Source organism: Misgurnus anguillicaudatus, chromosome 15, assembly GCF_027580225.2.
Source record: "Misgurnus anguillicaudatus chromosome 15, ASM2758022v2, whole genome shotgun sequence".
Taxonomy (NCBI): Eukaryota; Metazoa; Chordata; class Actinopteri; order Cypriniformes; family Cobitidae; genus Misgurnus; species Misgurnus anguillicaudatus.
Genome location: NC_073351.2, coordinates 10,375,349 through 10,395,626, shown reverse-complemented (window position 1 = coordinate 10,395,626; position 20,278 = coordinate 10,375,349). Strand labels below are relative to the sequence as shown.

At 36.1% G+C, this 20,278-nt stretch overlaps 1 protein-coding gene across 1 annotated transcript; it reads right to left on the bottom strand.

The window, feature by feature from the left end:
• Window positions 1–3,898: 3,898 nt before the first annotated feature.
• Window positions 3,899–18,643, bottom strand: ehd2b (EH-domain containing 2b). The gene is made up of 7 exons (XM_055175060.2): window positions 18,303–18,643; window positions 16,745–17,170; window positions 14,316–14,492; window positions 9,240–9,337; window positions 5,554–5,966; window positions 5,304–5,468; window positions 3,899–5,224 (listed from the first exon to the last, which is right to left on the bottom strand). Exons 2-7 carry the CDS (start codon window positions 16,963–16,965, stop codon window positions 4,667–4,669), a joined length of 1,632 nt encoding a protein of 543 aa, XP_055031035.1. The 5' UTR covers window positions 16,966–17,170; window positions 18,303–18,643; the 3' UTR covers window positions 3,899–4,666.
• Between the last annotated feature and the right edge of the window lie 1,635 nt (window positions 18,644–20,278).

Below are 20,278 nucleotides of genomic sequence, written 5' to 3'. Positions count from 1 at the left end.
GGGCCAACAGTCACTGTGTAAGAGACATAATGGAAAATTATACAACAATATTCATATGCTTCATATATGCAATTATCTTTGTCACCCTATACCTTCCAAGGTTTGGAAACACTGAAATGTTGATCTTAAAAATCTTAATCTGTAAGTAGGCTTATATAAAATATAATTGCAAACTTTCAATAGAAAACTTAAAATATATTAAATGAAACATATTTTAAATATGAAATAAGACATATTTTTTAAATAGATGGCTTGAATCAATATTTTTAAAGCAGTTAATAGTGATATAGGGTTGCAACAAGAGCACATATTGTTTTAAAAACTTGTCAGGGTGTAAAGTTGCTTGATAAAATGCCAAGAGTATGATTTTTGCAAATTCAGGCAAGAGGAAATTTTGAAGATGCTAAAGTATTACATAGTTTTGATTTATTTTGGATGCTTTTAGCCACATATATATGCCCACATTTTAAAATAAAGTAATATCATCAAAACAATGGAATAATACACAATTCAACTAATAAAATCAATAAATTTATATTAATAACCTTTCTTTTTAACCTTTTTCAAAGAAACATATAAGTAGTTTATTAATTATAAATTTTGTAAAAACAGATTCACAATGACTTATGATATAAAATGTATATATATATAATTTCAATTGGTGGCAAGCCAAAGTTGAATGCAAGAAAGAAAAAGAAATAGGGCTATGGTTAATATTTAAAAGTGATCAGTATTGTGCCATCAGATAATATTATCAGAAATACTAAAAGGTTGTTTTGTTTAAAAGACCAGAAAATAAACTGATCTCTGGCAATATATTTGCGCAGCCTTTTACATTTTTTTAGTGTTAATACTTTAGTCACCCGGTTTTGTTTAAGAAAACTAGGCGGTTAGGAGGTTCTGTATAAAATGGAAATAATTATAATGATTTGTGTTTTCATTGCTCAATAAGACAAAATTTATGAGGCAGATCTCAAATGTCTTCAGATAAGTCTCTGTCACGTCTCCCTCTGTGCATACTCATTTTGACACACATACACACACAGACATGGCCAGGGATTAAAACCAGTCGTGCAGAAAATTCCAAATAGGGAATGTTGTTAACATCTTACGTGAAGGCACAGCATTGAAAGCCTGAACCCAGGCTTTAGACAACTTAACAGACCCGAGGAAAAGAGATATTAATAACTTCTTCAGGTCCCTCCCAACACATTCTTTATAAGTGAGTCACACTGTAAACCAGCTAGCAGTGGAGCGATGGGTGGGTTGCCTCTGTTTCTCATTTGTGATTCTTTTTCCATGGATAAACTGAGGAAAGAAACAGGGAGAGCCCTTCCTTTCTTTTTTCACAAACCTGTGAAGTCACACATAACACAAACAATGTTGCTTTCACATGTGAGATTGCATAAGGAAAGGGGGGAAATGCGGGTAGACATTAAGTATGAAGTGTGGCAAGTTAACGGAGCCTCTGGAATGACGCGGAGCTGGAAAATAAATGAGAAAACTGAGGAATGGACGGTTGTGCTGGAAGATGGAAAATGGTGGTATGGGGGTTTGGCACGGAGTTGTGTGACTCACTGTTTATCTGGCCTGTAACTGAGCAACTGTACAGCATATGTGTGCAGCTTTAAATGCCCGATTGTGTGCTTTTCTTTTCATGTGTCTGCATTTTAAAAACATTGTAAAAACCTTTGGGGATTAAAACTTTTCAAAGTCTTTGTTTACTTTACAATAATGTTGTATTTGTTAACGTTAGTAAATGCATTAGCTAACATGAACTAAGAATAATATAGTTTATGTCAATACAGTTGTTCATGTTAGTTCACTGTGCATTAACTCATTCTACAACTTTTATAAATGTATTAGTAAATGCTGAAATGAACATGTACTTATTAAATGCTGTGGAAGTATTGTTCATTGTAAGTTTGGGTTAGCTAATACATATAATGTTAACCGATACAACCTTATTGTAAAGTGTTACCATTTTAGTTTAATTTTATTTGTATAGCACATTTACAATAGCCAAACTGACCAAAGTGCTTCACATGAAATAAGCCAAACAAGAAGAGTGAGAACAACATGTTTAAAAGTTACCATACAGCAGAAATCAATAAAAGAGACATTTTATTTAACAAAATATGAGTGAAAGAAAGAGATCCTTTAGAAAATGACGTTTCTTTAAAGAAGAAAGTTTAACTAATTTGTTATCAACACTTTAAAAAATACTTTTATTTTTAAAAAGTAAAAATACATTTTTTTGTTAAATCAAACAGAGATGAGTTGACACAACTTATAAAATATAGTTGAGAAAAGTCAACTTAATTTTATAAGTTATAACAACTCACCTGTAGTTAACAACTCATCTCTAGTCAAGATAAATAATATAAGTTGAAATGACTTGTAAATCCGAATTGATTTAACAAAAAATTTTAAGGCAGCAAAGTATTTTTTACAGTGAAGTTGTTTTATTTTTATTTTATTTTACATGCAATATTTCATTTTTTTAATGCAATATTTTGGTAACCCTGTAACCAAAATTTAAATGATAATTTCTTATAATTTGTGTGATTTAGTTTGTTTAATGTGAAACATAATCACAATTTTTTTCTGCTGCCTTAAAATTTTTTGTTGAATCAACTCAGATTTACAGGTCATTTCAACTTACTATTATTTATCTTGACTAGAGATGAGTTGTTATTACTACAGGTGATTTGTTATAACTTATAAAATTAAGTTGACTTTTCTCAACTATATTTTATAAGTTATGAAAACTCATCTCTGTTGACATAATTTGTAAATCTGAGTTGATTTAACAAAAAATTTTAAGCAAAGTTTTTTTACAGTGTACACGCAAAAAAATCTTTGCTGCCATACATTTTTTGTTGAATCAACTCAGATTTACAAGTCATGTCAACTTACTATTATTTATCTTGACAAGAGATAAGTTGCTACAACTTATAAAATGAAGTTGACTTTTTTCAACTATATTTATAAGATACAACTCATCTGTAGTTAAAATAACTCATCTCTATTAGTAAGTTTAAAAGACTTGTAAATCTGAGTTGATTCAACCAAAAAAATCTAAGGCAGCAAATAATTTTCTTTGGAATACATTTCCAAGCATTATATCACTCCACTACATTTCATAAATACAAGTTTTTGTTTAACATTTAATATCTATTAAACATCTAATACTTTATTACTTTAAGTAAAAAGTACATTTACTTTTAGTAAAAGTATGAAAGTATAACATTTTCATGTAATTGGGTATTAAATAAATTTTAATATTTAATATAAAGGAATAAACAGTATGAGTCTGTTTTAGAATATAGTGAAGTAAAAGTTTTCCCAAGACATAAACGTTTACTTTTTACAGAAAGTGTTATTATTTTTAACCCAGCGTTGGATCAAAAAGGAACAAACCCAAATCATAATCTATGCTGGGTTGTTTTAACCCATTTTGGGGTCAAATTTAAACAATTTCTGGGTTAATTTAAACCAGTGTCTGGGTTTCTGCATTAACATTCAGTTGAAAATAACCTTGACATGATGCATGATGCACATAGGTTTACATGACGCACCGAACACATATTTTGACATGACGCACCAAACACATATTTTGATATGACACATGATGCACATATGTTTACATGACGCACCGAACACATATTTTGACATGACGCATGATGCACATAGGTTCACATGATACACCAAACACATATTTTGAATTCGCGCCCCTCAGAACAAAAGGCACCAGCCGCCACTGCTCAGTAGAGGCTATAGATTTGCATTGTTTTATTTTTTCTACACAATTTAAGACATCAGTATTATTTCAGAGTATTATTAATGGATATTTCTCAATGCATAATTTGTAAAAAATCTGGTTCGAAGCAACACAAACAAGTCAACGGGTCTTTATTCAGCTCAGTGTATTTACTGTGATAACATTGCGGTTAACTGAAGCAGTGAAATGGATTACAGTAGTAAGAATTTCCACATTTTGTTTTCTTTATGACTTTCATTTCATATATATTTATATCTTGTGACATTCATTCATATGCATGGAGTTCATTCAATACAAAATAAAGAGAAAAAACGACAAAAAATATATGAATATATTTGCTTTTCCATTTATAGGGCCAGGACTAAAGCAACATGCTAGAAAACAGATTTACCCCAAAAAAGTTACATCTTTTGGTCAACCGTCGAAAGCTCAGACTTCACATTTGATATTTAGCCGGCAAAAAAAATAAAAGCTGCTAGAAATGTGTGTAAAGCTATGAATACAGGTTTCTACACTGAAATGAATGACAATAATCTACAAAAGTTTGCTTGCAGTTTCACAGTTCAGAAGCCATAATAGTTTGAACTATGATGTGAGTCATATGTGTAGCATTTGTATCAGACGTCACACGGACCTCTGATTTTACTATCGGAAATCAAAATGGCCGACAGTTGCTACATTCTTTACGAATGACAGCAGTCTTTGGTTATCTCAATGTTCTTTGGCTTCCAGCTGGGAATCTTTGGCATTTTTTATTACAGTGAGAATACAGAGTAAGACACTAATAATGTGTTTAACAACGGCATTAAAATACAGTGAAGCAATGTAAAGCTGGAGAAGTATAGATATCAGTATGGAAGCCGTGTGAGCTTTGTACATTGTCTAAGCATCAGAGCCTTTTTGTCGGCGCTTGGATGGTGGTACGAGACGGGCAGGCAGCTCAGGGGGCAGCCCGTGACCATCCAGTTTCACTTCGATCAGGTGGCTGGCCAATGCAAACTCCTCTTCATCCAACATGCCATCGCGGTCCACATCCGAGAGCTTCCAAATGCGACCCAGAACAGAGTTGGGCAGCCGTGTGCTCACCATCCAATCTTTGGCTTTGGTGCCGCTAAGTTTTCCTTCGTTTGGTGCCAGGTTGTAGAAGATCTCATCATACTTAGGTTTGTCCTTTGTCACGACCCATTCGTCATCTTCCTCACCTCCCTCGCCATTTTCATCCGCGTTTTCGGCAAAGGGGTCACCTTCCACGAACGGTCCAGCACGGGTGCCCAAGAAGGCCCCACCTTGCACTCCGAGTTGGTCCCCGGCCTCTAGTTCTTCTTGCCTGAGAAGGGGCATCAGTTTGGCAATGTCACTAGACAGAAGATCATCCAACACAGCCATCAGGTTGGGCTTCAGGGATTTAAACTTGGTGAAGTCGTGTCCCATAAGTTGTTCCTGCACGATAAGTGAGAAAAGAGTGAGTGGTCATTCATAATGGTTAAGTTTGTCACACCTAAAGCAAACCTTTACAAACCTGCATCTTAGCACAGTCAGGGAAGTCTCCGGGGGAAATATGATGCTGTAACTGGATTTTGGAGAAGATAACTGGGAGCTGGTAGATCAGGTTTTTCTTTTTGTTGTCCTTCCTAAAGACAGACGGCATCTCCTGCTTCAAGTAACTGATGATGTGGGCATGCACCTACGTATATGAATAAAATGCACCAATGTAACAAAATGTATATAGGTTTAAGAAAACTCATTCATAGCTTATTTCGAAAACATACCCGAACAAGTCGAGCCCGCTTCACCAGGTCATTAAGTTTGCGCAGGGCTGAGTGTCGGGGCAGATTCTGGATATCGGCGAACAGATCTTCCTCTTCCAGCTCGAATAGCTTGCGGTTATCGGTAACAACGAGAGGCTCGGACCAGAAGGACCCGATGTAGACTCTCAGAACCTCAGGAGTGCCAAAAACCTTCCCGAGAGACCACATCAAAGCTCCATACACTCGCATGAGCTGCTGGGTGTCAACCATATCGGCTTTGTTCAGCACGACACGCAGTTTGTCTTCGTTGCCTTTAAGGGCACCGATGGCCTCTGAGAATTCATCCGAGATCTCCAGCTTATGAGCATCGAACAGAAGGATGATCCGATCCACACGCTCGGCAAACCAGTGGAGAACAGCTGGGAAGTCATAACCTGAAATAAAGAAGAGGGTAGAAGACAATCATATTTAATAAACATATATGTAAGTAATTTTCATAGTTTTCTACATAAAATCATCCTACAGTAATGTATAACCTTGATATATAGATATTGACTGAGTAAGACCATATCAAAAATATGTTAAATCAAATTTTGATGCTCCTAATCTAGATTATGAGATTTCACACACAGGACCACATATTTTATTTAAATGGACATTCATTCACTTAGCAGATGATTTAATCCAGAGCCATTTATAAATGCACACATTGACTCTAGATGTCATAAATTTGCTATTGGATTCATCATAAATGAATTAACTAGAAACTAGAAAGATAATTTTGACGCCACTGAGTAACCAGCGTCCCATAACATTTTAACATGGAGCTGCAAGGCACAGCTAACACTGCTCATGATGGACCTGTCAATTATACATTATTAGTAAAATTTGATTTATTTAAAGGTGCAGTGTGTAATTTTTAGAAGGATCTCTTGACAGAAATGCAAAATAATATACAAAACTATATTATCAGGGTTGTATAAAGACCTTTTTATAATGAACCCTTATGTTTTTATTACCTGAGAATGAGACGTTTTTATCTACACACACTGAGGATCCCCTTATGTGGAAGTGGCCATTTTGTGCCGCCATGTTTCTACAAAAGCCCTTAACGGACAAACTTTTTTTACTAAATTGTCTCTGACAATGACATATTTGTCCCGTGCACTCAAAAAAATGATTCAAGCCCTTCTTAGAAATGACACATTAAAATTGTGTTCAATGAATTAAAAATACCTCATTAAGAGCAATAAGTATTTACATTTAATTAGTCTAACACAAAATTAATATGTACTATAATTTATTGATTTCTTTTTAATGGCGTTAACACAATTAGTTTGAGTTTGGGTTCTGGAAAGAGAATTTCCCAGCATGCTTTGCATGCAACTGCTTTTGGAGAGTAATTTTTTTAATTGAGTGTTATTTTATGCATTTTTAGGTAAAGAGAAAGACTTAATAGCGTTTAATCTCCGTTTATTGATTTAGAAGTGTTTGTGTTATATTTTTTTCAAATTGTTTGGTTACCATCATGCAGAAGAGTGGCGCTTGTGGTTAGGTTGTGGATGTGACGTGTTTCTCTCAATGAGCATTAACTGTGTTAATGCCTGTTTGGAGATCAGTTTCTTCTCACATGCTCATCCAAACGGTTTATATAAAATTACAGAATTTATTAATTCAGACTACACTACATTAAGTTATTCAAACTACGCTAAATCGAGTTATTCAGACTACACTAAATTGAGTTGAGGCAACTAATTGAGTATTGCCATTTACTTTAAATTGAGTTGGACTAACTCAATATATTTTTATTGTGTAAAGCAGTTTTTTATGAGTTAGGGGTACACATTCATATTGGATGGAAATCCTGTCCACAATTTTATTGAGTTAATCCAATGAAATTTTTTTTTGAGTGTGGTGGCTACCGTAGCTTCTAGCGTTTTGAAAGCAAGGGGTGAGCAGTGGACTGAGCCGTTGGTTGCAATTCGCAACCTCACCACTTGATGCCGCTAAAATGTACACACTGCAACTTTAAAAGGATTTGAATCGAGAGAAACCTACTGACGCACTTTGTAAATATAAACGTGGAGACTGTTTGCTAATATAATCATATTTTTAACTAAAGTGCTAAACTTGGATTGCATTCTGTTTAAAGATTCCTGTACAATAAATATCACGGCTTCACATTCCTTCCTTTCCTCTCCCTTTCACACCTTAATAGCTCACTCGCTCAGTCTCATCATGCATCACACACAAAATATGTTTAATTCCCTTTAGAGAGGAAAATATGTGAAGAAATACAGGCCTGGGACCATTGAGATAAACTGGGATTACTCAACAATGTCCTCTGTGGGAGAGCCTAGATATTATACATACTTTATTTACCCTGAAATAGGTCTCAGAACAGTAGTGGACTATAATTTATAATAGTATCACTTAGTATTCTTGTTAGGTTTCTGTGACTTCCTGATGATTCTTACAGAATTATTTATATTAAGTACATTTGGACTGTTAATTAATCTAATTATCTGTAATGAAAAAAAGTATGCTTACACTGTAAACAGTGCTGGGTTGAAATTAACCCCAAAAAGTTTATATTTGACCTAACGATAGGTTAAAACAACCCAGCATTTTGGGTTAAAACAACACAGCATGGGTTAAATTAAAACCCAGCCGTCTGGGCTCGTCCATTTTTACCCAACACTGTGTTAAAAATAACCCAGCATTTTTTGGAATTGCAAAACATGCATTCCTGGATCACAAAACCAGTCATAAAGGTCAAAGTTTTGAAACTGAGATCTGTACGCTGAATGAAAAAGCTTTCCATTGATGTATGGTCTCTTAGGATAGGATTTGGTGAGATACAACAATTTGAAAATCTAGCATCTGAGGGTGCAAAAAACTAAATATTGAGAAAATCGCATTTGTCCAAATGAAGTCCTTAGCCACACTAATGACACTAATGATAAATGCATTTTTTATATATTTACTGTAGGAAATCTACAAAATATCTTCATGAACATGATCTTTACTTTATATCCTTATGATTTTTGGCATCAAAACCTATGTATACAATATATTCTTGCCTATTAATATACCTATGCCAATTATAACTGGTTTTGTGGTCGAGGGTCACATCACATATATTGTCTCTAGGTTTTGATAATGTGTTTACAACTTTACTAGGTTTTGTTGGCTTGTATTCTAATAGTGACACATATTTTTTTTATCTTTATTATAATCATACTCCTTTACTCTGACTAACAGTGTAGTGATGTACTGATGTTGCTGTGGTTATTCCAGGCAAACACCACTCACAGAGACACACTGAAGCAATACATTTCATCATTGAGTCAACAATAAACTACAATGAAATGAGTTTCATTCGTTCAAATTGGTTACACTTTAGTATAGGGACCAATTCTCACTTTTAACAAGTTGCTTAGCTTGCATATTATTATGTACAAAGCACATTTTTCTGCATGACCATATTCGACATCCCTAATACAACCCAATTGTTACAACAACTACCTTATTAGCTATTAATAATAAGTAAATTGGGAGCTTATTGAGGCTTAGGTCATAATAATCAATGTGTGTTCCCCATACTAATGTGTCATCTTTAAATTAATTTAAGGTTGACTTTTAGGTCATAATCTAATCTAATTCATAGCAACGATCAACCCACCAAACCTCTCATTATTTCTCACCTCTGCTCACTCTCTGTTTGGCTCCAGACAGGATGCCTGGTGTGTCGATGATGCTGATGCTCTCCAGCACCTGATTGGGCAGCTGAGCACACTGGAACCTGACAGAGACGCACAATCAAGTTTAAAGAGATGATGTTTTGCGTTCAGCGACTGACAACATTGCACGTTTCATCTGTGATTTGCCAGTTGTTTTATGCTGCACTTTCAGAAATAAAGATACAATCGCTGTCACTGGGATGGTACCCTTTAAATAAATATATTTTGTAGAAAATAATGCTCAAATGAATATATTTTTGAATTCGGAAATATATTTTCGTTTCATATATCAACATATATTTTAAAAATATAAGAGCAAGCAAATACATTTCAAATTTTACATCCCATATGGCAAAAAAGTATTCTTTGCCAAAATATATTTTAAATATATGCAAGCTTATTTGAAGTTGAAAATATTTAATTTTATTCTTTTGTAAACATAAAAACACATTTTTCATAACATAACATAGTAGTAAGCTATATATATATATATATATATATATATATATATATATATATATATATATATATATATATATATATATATATATACATTGTCTCAGACAATGTTATGTTTGTCCTGTGGCAGCTAAAATAATATATTTATTCATATATATATATATATATATATATATATATATATATATATATATATATATATATATATATATATATATATATATTAATTTTTTTAAATTTATTAAATTTTATAATATGGCCAAATTATTTTTATAATTTTTTGCCATTTTTGTATATTTTGAAATATATTTAAATATATATATATATCTGCCATATGTATGGCTCAGTCCACTTCCGTTCGAAACACTTAGCTGCCACAGGACAAACATAACATTGTCTGAGACAATGTAGTGACGAAATAGAGCAGTTTGTCCACTTAAGGGCTACTGTAGAAACATTAAGGGGACCCGCCTTCCATGTAAGGGGTCCCGCGGTGTATTTAGATAAAAAGGTAATAAAAACAATACAGTTCATTATGTAAGGTCTTTATACACCACTGATAATATAGTTATGTATGTTATATTGCATTTCTGTCAAAAGATCCTCCTAATAGTTACACATGGCACCTTTAATATATGTTTATATTTCATGTATGTTTTCAGTATATTTAATTCAGTGAAATTATTTTTTTAAGTGGACAACATCAGTTTTGGGGCCACTGGTTTTCTTATGCCCAAAATGGCTGCTGTGTAATACCATAAAAGGCTACAATGATCAAACATCCAAGAGCCCTCGAGTTAAAACAACTTTCCCCTGGAGAATAGCCGAAAGAATTTTTCATTACCCTTATAACAGCTGTATGTGATCTAACAAGCAGGCTTCGAGCGTCACTCCTCCCTGGTCGCTCCATTGTGTGGAAGCAGTGCTTGAAACACACAGAGCTTCCTGAAGGAAAATAAGGAACGCTGCCAAAAGCAAACAATACCTGCTGCTAATGATCCGAGCTATAGAACAACACAGTCTCTTCCTGTGCTAAATGAGTTTAACGTGAACTGTTTTCCTGGCCAGGAAACAAGAGAAAAGACGTTCTCAAAACATGTTCACAAATACACCCTAAGAGACCAGAGGACAACCGAATCTGTGGAAAAACGGCATTCCGAACAGCTCCCTCTCTGGTGCCGATGTGCACCTTCGACCTGATAATGTTGAAACTTTCCTGGCAAGGTTAAGAAAACTGAAGCTGGTCAGATGAACTGGACTTGAACTTCAGCATAGTTGCCTGTCACTATAGCTTCTGCTTTACAGCATTTTTAAGCCCATTATCTCCTTACCTAGATTAGTGGCCTTGAAATTGGTATAACAAACTTTTACTTTAAGTGTTAAAATATCTGCAACTATCCGAAAACATAACTATCTGCAACATTACCACCCAAAACACCCTAGCAACTCACTTAAAAGACAATCAGAACAGTACACACTAGTGGTCGACCAATCTGGGTTTTTTAATGACTAATGTGGATATGGATATTGAGCAATGTGGCCGATTAGTTGAAATGAGGTTGATATAACAAATGTTATTACAGTACATCAGAGACAAACATATTTTATGGATAATATTTATAAATCCACTCCTTTTAAAGAGCTTGAAAAATGTTTGTAGACATATGTACTGCAGATATGACACCTCACAGTGTCGTTTGAGTGAAACATTACTGCACTCCTTCATTATGTGAATAATGATTGGTCATTTAATTGACTAGCCAGACTTGTCTGACTTTAGGTCTGAGTGTTTTTTGGTGGGCAATCGTTGAATGCCGATAATAAAATATTATGCAATATATTGTATATCTCCACCATACACTCATTTACTAGGTTAATTTAACCCAACAGTCCAAATATCGCCCAATGCAATATATTGGTCTATAGCCTCATTTAACTAGGTTAATTTAACCCAACAGTCCAAATATCGCCCAATGCAATATATTGGTCTATAGCCTCATTTAACTAGGTTAATTTAACCCAACAGTCCAAATATTGCCCAATGCAATATATCGGTCTATCGCCTCATTTACTAGGTTAATTTAACCCAACAGTCTAAATATCACCCACTGCAATATATTGGTCTATTGCCACCACACACTCATTTACTAAATTAATTTAACCCAACAGTCTAAATATTGCCCACTGCAATATATCGGTCTCTCGCCACAATAAACTCATTTACTAGGTTAATTTACCACAACAGTCCAAATATCGCCCAATGCAATATATCGGTCTATCGCCAAATACACTCATTTACCAGGTTAATTTAACCCAACCGAGCAAATATCGCCCACAGCAATATATCGTCCACTCTCCACCATACACCCATTTACTAGGTTAATTTAACCCAACAGTCCAAATATCACCCACTGCAATATATTGGTCTATCGCCTCATTAAACTAGGTTAATTTAACCCAACAGTCCAAATATCGCCCAATGCAATATATCGGTCTTTCGCCTCATTTACTAGGTTAATTTAACCCAACAGTCCAAATATTACCCACTGCAATATATTGGTCTATTGCCACCACACACACTCATTTACTAAATTAATTTAACCCAACAGCCCAAATATCGACCACAGCAATATATCGTCACATCGCAACAATACACTCATTTACTAGGTTAATTTACCACAACAGTCCAAATAGCGCCCAATGCAATATATCGGTCTATCGCCAAATACACTCATTTACTAGGTTAATTTAACCCAACCGCACAAATATCGCCCACTGCAATATAGCAGTCTATCTCCACCATACACCTATTTGCTAGGTTAATTTAAATCAATTGTGCAAATATCGCCCACTACAATATATCGGTCTATCACCACCATACACTCATTTACCAGGTTAATTTAACCCAACAGTCAAAAATATTGTCCATTGCAATATATCTGTCTTTTGCCACAATACATTCAGTTACTAGGTTAATTTAACAAAACAGTACAAATATTGTCACTGCAAAATATCGGTATATCGCCACCACTAGGTCAATTTAAATCAACTGTGCAAATATCGCACACTACAACATATCGGTCTATCGCCACCATACACTCATTTACTAGGTTAATTTAACACAGCAGTCCCAATACCGTCCACTACAATATATATCAGTCTATCGCCACCATACACTCATTTACTAGGTTAATTTAACCCAACAGTCCAAAATATTGTCCATTGCAATATATCTGTCTTTTGCCACAATACCCTATGTTACTAGGTTAATTTAACAAAACAGTACTAATTTTGTCACTGCAAAATATCGATATATCACCACCATACACTCATTTACTAGGTTAATTTAACCCAGCTGCGCAAAATACCGCCCACTGCAATATAGCGTTCAATCTCCACCATACAACCATTTACTAGGTTAATTTAAATCAGCATCGCAAATATCGCACACTACAATATATCAGTCTATCACCTCCATACACCCAATTACTAGATCAATTTAACATAACAGTTCAAAATACCGCCCACTGCAATATATCGGTCTACCGCCACCATACACTCATTTACCAGGTTAATTTAACACAACAGTACCAATACCGTCCACTACAATATATCGGTCTAGCGCCTCATTTACTAGGTTAATTTAACCCAACAGTCTAAATATCGGTCAATGCAATATATCGGTCTATCGCCACCATACACTCATTTACCATGTTAATTCAACACAACAGTCCAAATATCGTCAACTGCAATATATCGGTTAATTTAACCAAACAATCCAAATATCGGCTAATATATTGGCTACTACAGTTCAACAGTCTATCACCACCATACTGTACACACATTTACTAGATAAATTTAACCCAACAGTTGAGTTTGTCCAGTGGTGTAGTGATGCCTGAAGAAGTGGGTATATTCTTAAATTATGATCCCATTTTTAAGCAGCCCAACTAAGGTTGAATGCCCTGTGTTATAAACAGTGATATGTAAGACTAGTGTTGCATATTTAGTTCACTTCAAAATGGGCCACTGTGTTGTCACTTAAAATTGTCTGCTTGACTTTTCAGCATAAGGGTCATTATGAAATTAATATTATTAATCAATGATTAGAATTTAGAGGTGGGTATACCCCATGCCATCTAATAAAGAAGTGTACTACACTATACCACTGGGTTTGTTCATATTTTACCCATCTTTTTTCAGAGTGTACAAATCTAGATCACAAGATGCATAAAGTCAACCTTTACAAGTCAAAAAAAACGAGTAAATGTTTTTAACCTTTGGTGCACTTTGACCATCAAGTCATTACACATTGCAGCTTTCCTTGCTGAATAACTTCTCTTGTGATATCTCTCCCCTCCACAAGCTTTCCATAAACAAGAAAAGTCCCTCCTCCCTTTGAAATTTGGCACAGACTCTTCAAATTCCATAGAGCGAAAACTAACACACTGTTTCTCTGTTATCTTCCCAGCCTGCCCAGCATAAGCAGATGGATCAGTGGACACATTCTCTCACACGACCCACCCTCCTCGACCCCATTTCGACATAGCTGGCCCGTGCAACACGTACAAATCAATTCACCTGTTAAGGAAGGTGTTTCCAAAGGGGTTGAGCTGGCGAAAGGGTTTGTTGGGATCCACAATGAGGGCATTTCCAGGAATGAGATTCTCCACGTCTCCATGCATGATAGCAGTGAAGCTGTCGGTGGTGGGCTCTGGCCCTATGCGACTCCCTGGCACTTCCTGTTCCAGCAAATATCTGTGTTGACAGAATGAAGTCATGAATAGAGTGCTGACATGATGCTTTTCATAACTGTTTATTTTTCTGCCATGCTCTGTTTTCAATCAGTAAATAAAACACTGACTGGGGGTTGAATCCAATGTTAAAGGGATAGTTCACCCAAAAATGAAAATGTATTTACTCACTCTCATGTTGTTACAAACCTGAATACATTTATTTGTTCTGATGAACATGAAGGAAGATATTTTGAGGAATGTTTGTAACCAAACCAATCAGAAGCAATGGGGTCAATGGGGCTTGTGATTCTTTAAAATATCTTCCTTTGTGTAGGGTGACCATACGTGCCATTCTTCCCGGACGCGTCCTGTCCAGGATTTCGGGTTCGTCTTCCGGAAGTCGTATTTGTTGACCGCCAACGTCATAGAGGGTTATTATTATTATTACAGAAAAGTAAACGTTACATTTTAAGGTAAGAATGAAACTACGATTGTATGTCTTATGTTTTTAACTGAATGGCGTATGCGGTCAACAAATCCGACTTCTGGTAGATGCACCGAAATCCTGGACAGGACACGTCCGGGAAGAATGGCACGTATGGTCACCCTACACAAAGGAAGATATCATCAGAACAAAGAAAATAATACAGGCGTGACAGAATTTTCATTTTTGGGTGAACTACCCCTTTAAAATTATGTATACTGTAGCTGTCCTATACACATGAAGCACTACCACAATTCATCAAGAGGTTGAAAGATGTCTCCAACCAATACAAGATCAATAGTTTTCAAATTGGCTGATTGAAACATTTACTTGAAATTAAGTCGATTTATTTGAAAATGCTTATATCAGAAAATGAACATTATCTATTAAACAAAAAATGCAACATGAAGTTAAAACAACTTGGTCAATTTAACCTACTATTTTAAGTTTAGACTTGTAATAAGTTGACATAACTTATATATATTTTTAATAAGTTTAACTTGTTTTTATATGTTCATTCGACATCAATGCTACATATTTTTTTTCAGTGTATGTGTTTTTTCTTGGGATCAAACCCATGCCTTTTGTGCTGTTAAAGGGACACTCCTCTTTTTTTTTGAAAATGTGTTCATTTTCAAGCTCCCCTAGAGTTAAACATTTGATTTTTACCGTTTTGGAATCCATTCAGCTGATCTCCGGGTCTGGCGGTATCACTTTTAGCATAGCTTAGCATAATCCATTGAATCTGATTAGACCATTAGCATCATGCTAAAAATCACCAAATAGTTTCAACATTTTTCTTATTTAAAACTTGACTCTTCTATAGTTACATTGTGTACTAAGACTGATGGAAAATTAAAAGTTGTGATTTTCTAGGCAGATATGGCTAGGAACTATATTCTCATTCTGGCGTAATAATCAAGGACTTTGCTGCCGTAACATGGCGACAGCAGATGCAATGAAATTATGCAGCGCCCGAAAATAGACCTCTGCTATTGAAAGTAACCAAGGGGACTATTTTGCGTAATATCACTATGCCTGCTGCAGCCATGTTACAGCAGCAAAGTCCTTGATTATTACGCCAGAATGAGAGTATAGTTCCACAACTTTTAATTTCCATCGGTCTTACTACACAATGTAACTACAGAAGAGTCAAGTTTTAAATAGGAAAATGTTGAAACTCTTTGGTTAATTTTTAGCGCGATGCTAATGGTCTAATCAGATTCAATGGATTATGCTAAGCTATGCTTAATGTGGTACCGCCAGACCCGGCGATCAGCCGAACGGATCCCAAAACGGCAAGAATCAAAAGTTTAACTGTAGGGGAGCTGGAAAATGAGCCTATTTGTAAAAAAGTGGTGTCCCTTTAACACATTGACCTATACAGGAACATAACATTTCCATGCTGTCCTTCTATTAAAGGTATGTTAGTCTCAAAATGGCCAAACATTGGTCACTTTATCCGCCTGGTATCACATACCAAGGAAATAATGATTTGTCCATAACACCAACTCTCAAATACCTAAACCATGAGCGGACTTTTAAAACTTCCCCGGGGCGTAACTTCAGTATAGACACACCCCCTTCCCTACATTCAAATCAGAGATTTTGAGATTTTAATAGCTGACTCTTAAAAAACGGTGACCCTGCCTATGAATATATGGGTATGTACCCTACACAACGTAAAGAACATTTTGTGAAAATACTGTATAACTTTAATATTTCCTGGACTTTGGCCTGGCAGGGTCACCCCTGTTTTGAACTTGGGTTACATCTATGTTTAGTCTTACTTGATGAAGGTGGTCTTTCCAGTAGAGTATTGCCCCACCACTAGCACCATGGGTTTGTTGTCGAAGTCGGCATCTTCCAGACTTGGTGAGTGGAAGTCGTGGAAGCCGTAGTATTCCTCCAGGGGCAGAAGTTTCTTTCGATAGAGCGACTTGAGACCCTCGGTCACCGTCCTGATCACCTCGGGGGCTTTCTTGACGTTCTTACGTCCCCAGCGTGACATCTTGTGACTAGTCAGAGTTTCCTTGGCAGTCGATTTATAGCTGTGTTTTGCACTGTTTATGTCTCCTCTGGGAAGACTCTTCTCTGTCTTGCTGTATTTATATAATACACCCGAATGTTTCTAGCTCCGGGGTATGGTGTGGTGTATAAATCAAAATGTAGTTTACTTCAAATCTGTGGACTTTTACTGTGATTTTTACCTTTACCTGGAAGAAAAGAAAGAAAAGGAGAAAATATTTTTACTGTTTTAGGGTGAACAAACCTCTTGTACATGTAATCTTTTAACGCATCTGCAAATGATGAATATTAAAGAGTCTTTTCAAGCCCACAGGGAGCGTACAGTACATTGTCCATGCATGTCTGGAAAAAATTGGTGCTCCTTTTGGAAACACTTACACGCCCAACTCCACAAACACGCATTCATAACTTGTTTCCTTATATTGAAAACAGTTTTCCAACTGGGGCGCTTAATGGAAAATTAAATACACAAAAGATTGCAGTTTAGAAAGGGCTGATGTAAGCGCCAGTGATTTGTGAGACAAAAATCATATTCAGCTGCCTTGGTTGAATTCCAATGAATCTCCATTTTAATCTCCATCATGTTTTGGATTAAAACAAAAATCACTCCCTACAGTCAGAAAAAAATATTAAAACATCTTTCCCTGGTGATTTAAAATTACAGCTTTGCAACTTAAGAGTAGTATCTTAAAAGTACACATTTGATACCAAATGTATACATACCTATGTGGTACATATTTTAACCATTTATAGATCTATATTTAAAGGATTGATTCAGGATCAAATTAAGTTCATCCAAAATTAAAGAAACTGGACAGCTGAAATGTTTTTTAAGACACATTACTCTTAGTTGTGCCAATTTTCGGACCTTTATTAACAAAATGAAGCCAGATTTCTCCACAGAAGTGCAACATAGTTTGGATGCACTCACATGTTGCGCAGGAGGTGGAAAATGCCTTGTGGCATCATTCACCAGAATTGCAACACAGACCGCAAACTTTTTGGGAAAAGTAAGCCTTGAGCTCCAACTAATTTCCAAACCTATTGCAGATCCGATGCAACACTGCATTTTTGGCAATAAGAGGAAAGAGCGGAGACTTTTGCTCATCACAAAGAGACCGTAAAATTCATTTCTTTCCTTCTTTGGATCGAAGCTACAGTTCACATCGGTTTAAACAACTCGACCACAGACTTTATAGTTAAAGATGCACGTTATGCAATCGTCCTGTAAACATTACCATTTGGAGAAAAAGGAGATTAGGTACGTTTTTCCCATGCTATCACACAGTTTTGACTATAGCACAAAGATCTTACCTTTACCTTAAAACATTCATCCAAAAGTACTTGAAGAGTTGATGAACCTTAACACTACTTTCTTTGTCTTCTCCAACCCAGAAGGTGTTTCTACACACAAGGATGTACCTTAAAAATAGCACCAGATCAAGCACTTCAAGTGAAGGATCTTCTGCAGATCATTAATGTATTTCAGATGAGAGGTTATGATAGGATCTAACTGTTCTTTCTCTCTCCCAGCAAAATGTGCACACAAGTCACCTCCCTATCCTTCCCTGCCTGCTTTTCTCTGTGCACCTCTTCTTCTAATAACACAGCAGCGGGGAAAGCCCTGGAAGGCTGGTAGGTTTAGATCGGGGTGGGGTGGTGAGCAAAGATTGCCAGTGCATCAACACATTGAGGTGGAGTCTGATGCTTCATAGGGAGTGTAGGGACTCATTTACATAAAGTACCGCCTGCAAACATGAGGGTGTGGTGCTGTTCATCTTTCAGCAGTGTACTGTGGAGCAACACATTGTGATATCTTTAGCATTTGTTGATGCAAGAGATCTGCTTGCACATCGGACGTTCACATGACTCCTGTTGCTGGAATGAAAGGGCACCGTTTAATCCCGGGATACACGGCAGGATTTTTGCACTCCCATATCACACTGTGCGAATCTTGGGTACGACAAGCATGAAGAGTGTACGATGATGATACCTTTTGAATCGTGGTCGTGATGGCTGTGTTAGCACAACGTCATCAGCATGCGTTACTGGTAAAGAAATACTGTTTGTTGATCATCCTGAACTTCTGACACTGTCAGAAAACTATTGTAGGCTATTTTTGGTTGCAAGACCAGGAAAACTGCCATCTTTGAAGCTCTCTTGGGACCACCGATAAAGAGCCACGATCACCAGTTTTCGAAGATTATGGGGGTACCCTAGCTAAGCCCCACCCCCCGACCAAGCCCCCATCATTATAGGATCGTCATGATTTCACAAAGTAAGCTGTGATCCTGGATCAACATTCTTTGTTGGTCCTGGATTCATGTTTTAATCAAAGAAACCCTCAATGATCCTTAACCTCATACAGGGTTTCCACACCTTGGTTAACTTCCAATTCAATGACCTTTCAAGGACTTTCCAGGTCCAATACCCTCAAATTCATGGACTAAATGTGGGGACACATTTCAAATGAGAGCAAGGTTACATCGTGTTACCTTTTAAGATACATTGTTACAGTTCCCTTTTGAGGGAACTCGCGCTGCGTCACTGCGGCGACACTTTGGGGACGCCTCCAGGGGTAAGTGCGTCTGAATGTGTATATCAAATTCAACCAATGATGAGGCTTAATGACAAAGACAGGGTGACACGGGAGCCAGGAAGTATATCGCTATCTGAAATATTGCCAAAGACGGCGTTACAGGGACACAGGAAGTATGGTAAGGGAGACGCAGCGTCTCGTTCCCTTCTCAGGGAACAACAGTTACATACGTAACCCGAGACGTTTTCATGTGTCAAACACAACTATGCAAAAAAGCATTTTGGTATGAATCAACATTCGCATACAGAAGATATAAGCATTTAAAGCGAACAGAGATGTGCTTAAAACGTCTAGAATTTTTATGATATTGTCCTACACTACACAGAGAATAATATAGATTTTTTATTCCAGAAAACTTGTTGCGTAAAATAGATTCAAGCACTTTCAATGACCTGTATCTATGTATATTTTCAAAAACTTCCCAAGGCCTTGAATTTATCCCCCAGATTCACAAACTTTCAAGGATTTCAAGGACACGTGGGAACTCTGCTCATAAGACCCGAGCTTTGGTTTGTCTTTTTTCCAGATTTCTTCAAGCTATTTGGGGTTAGAAAGAACCCAAAATATAATAACTAAATTTTTTTCTTTCATCATGAAGTGTTATTGGCCACATTTGTGTAAAACAGGTTTCAGCTACAGAGAATTTAGTATTATAGTGCAAATAACAAAAGAAATACATGTCTTAGGAGGTTAACTC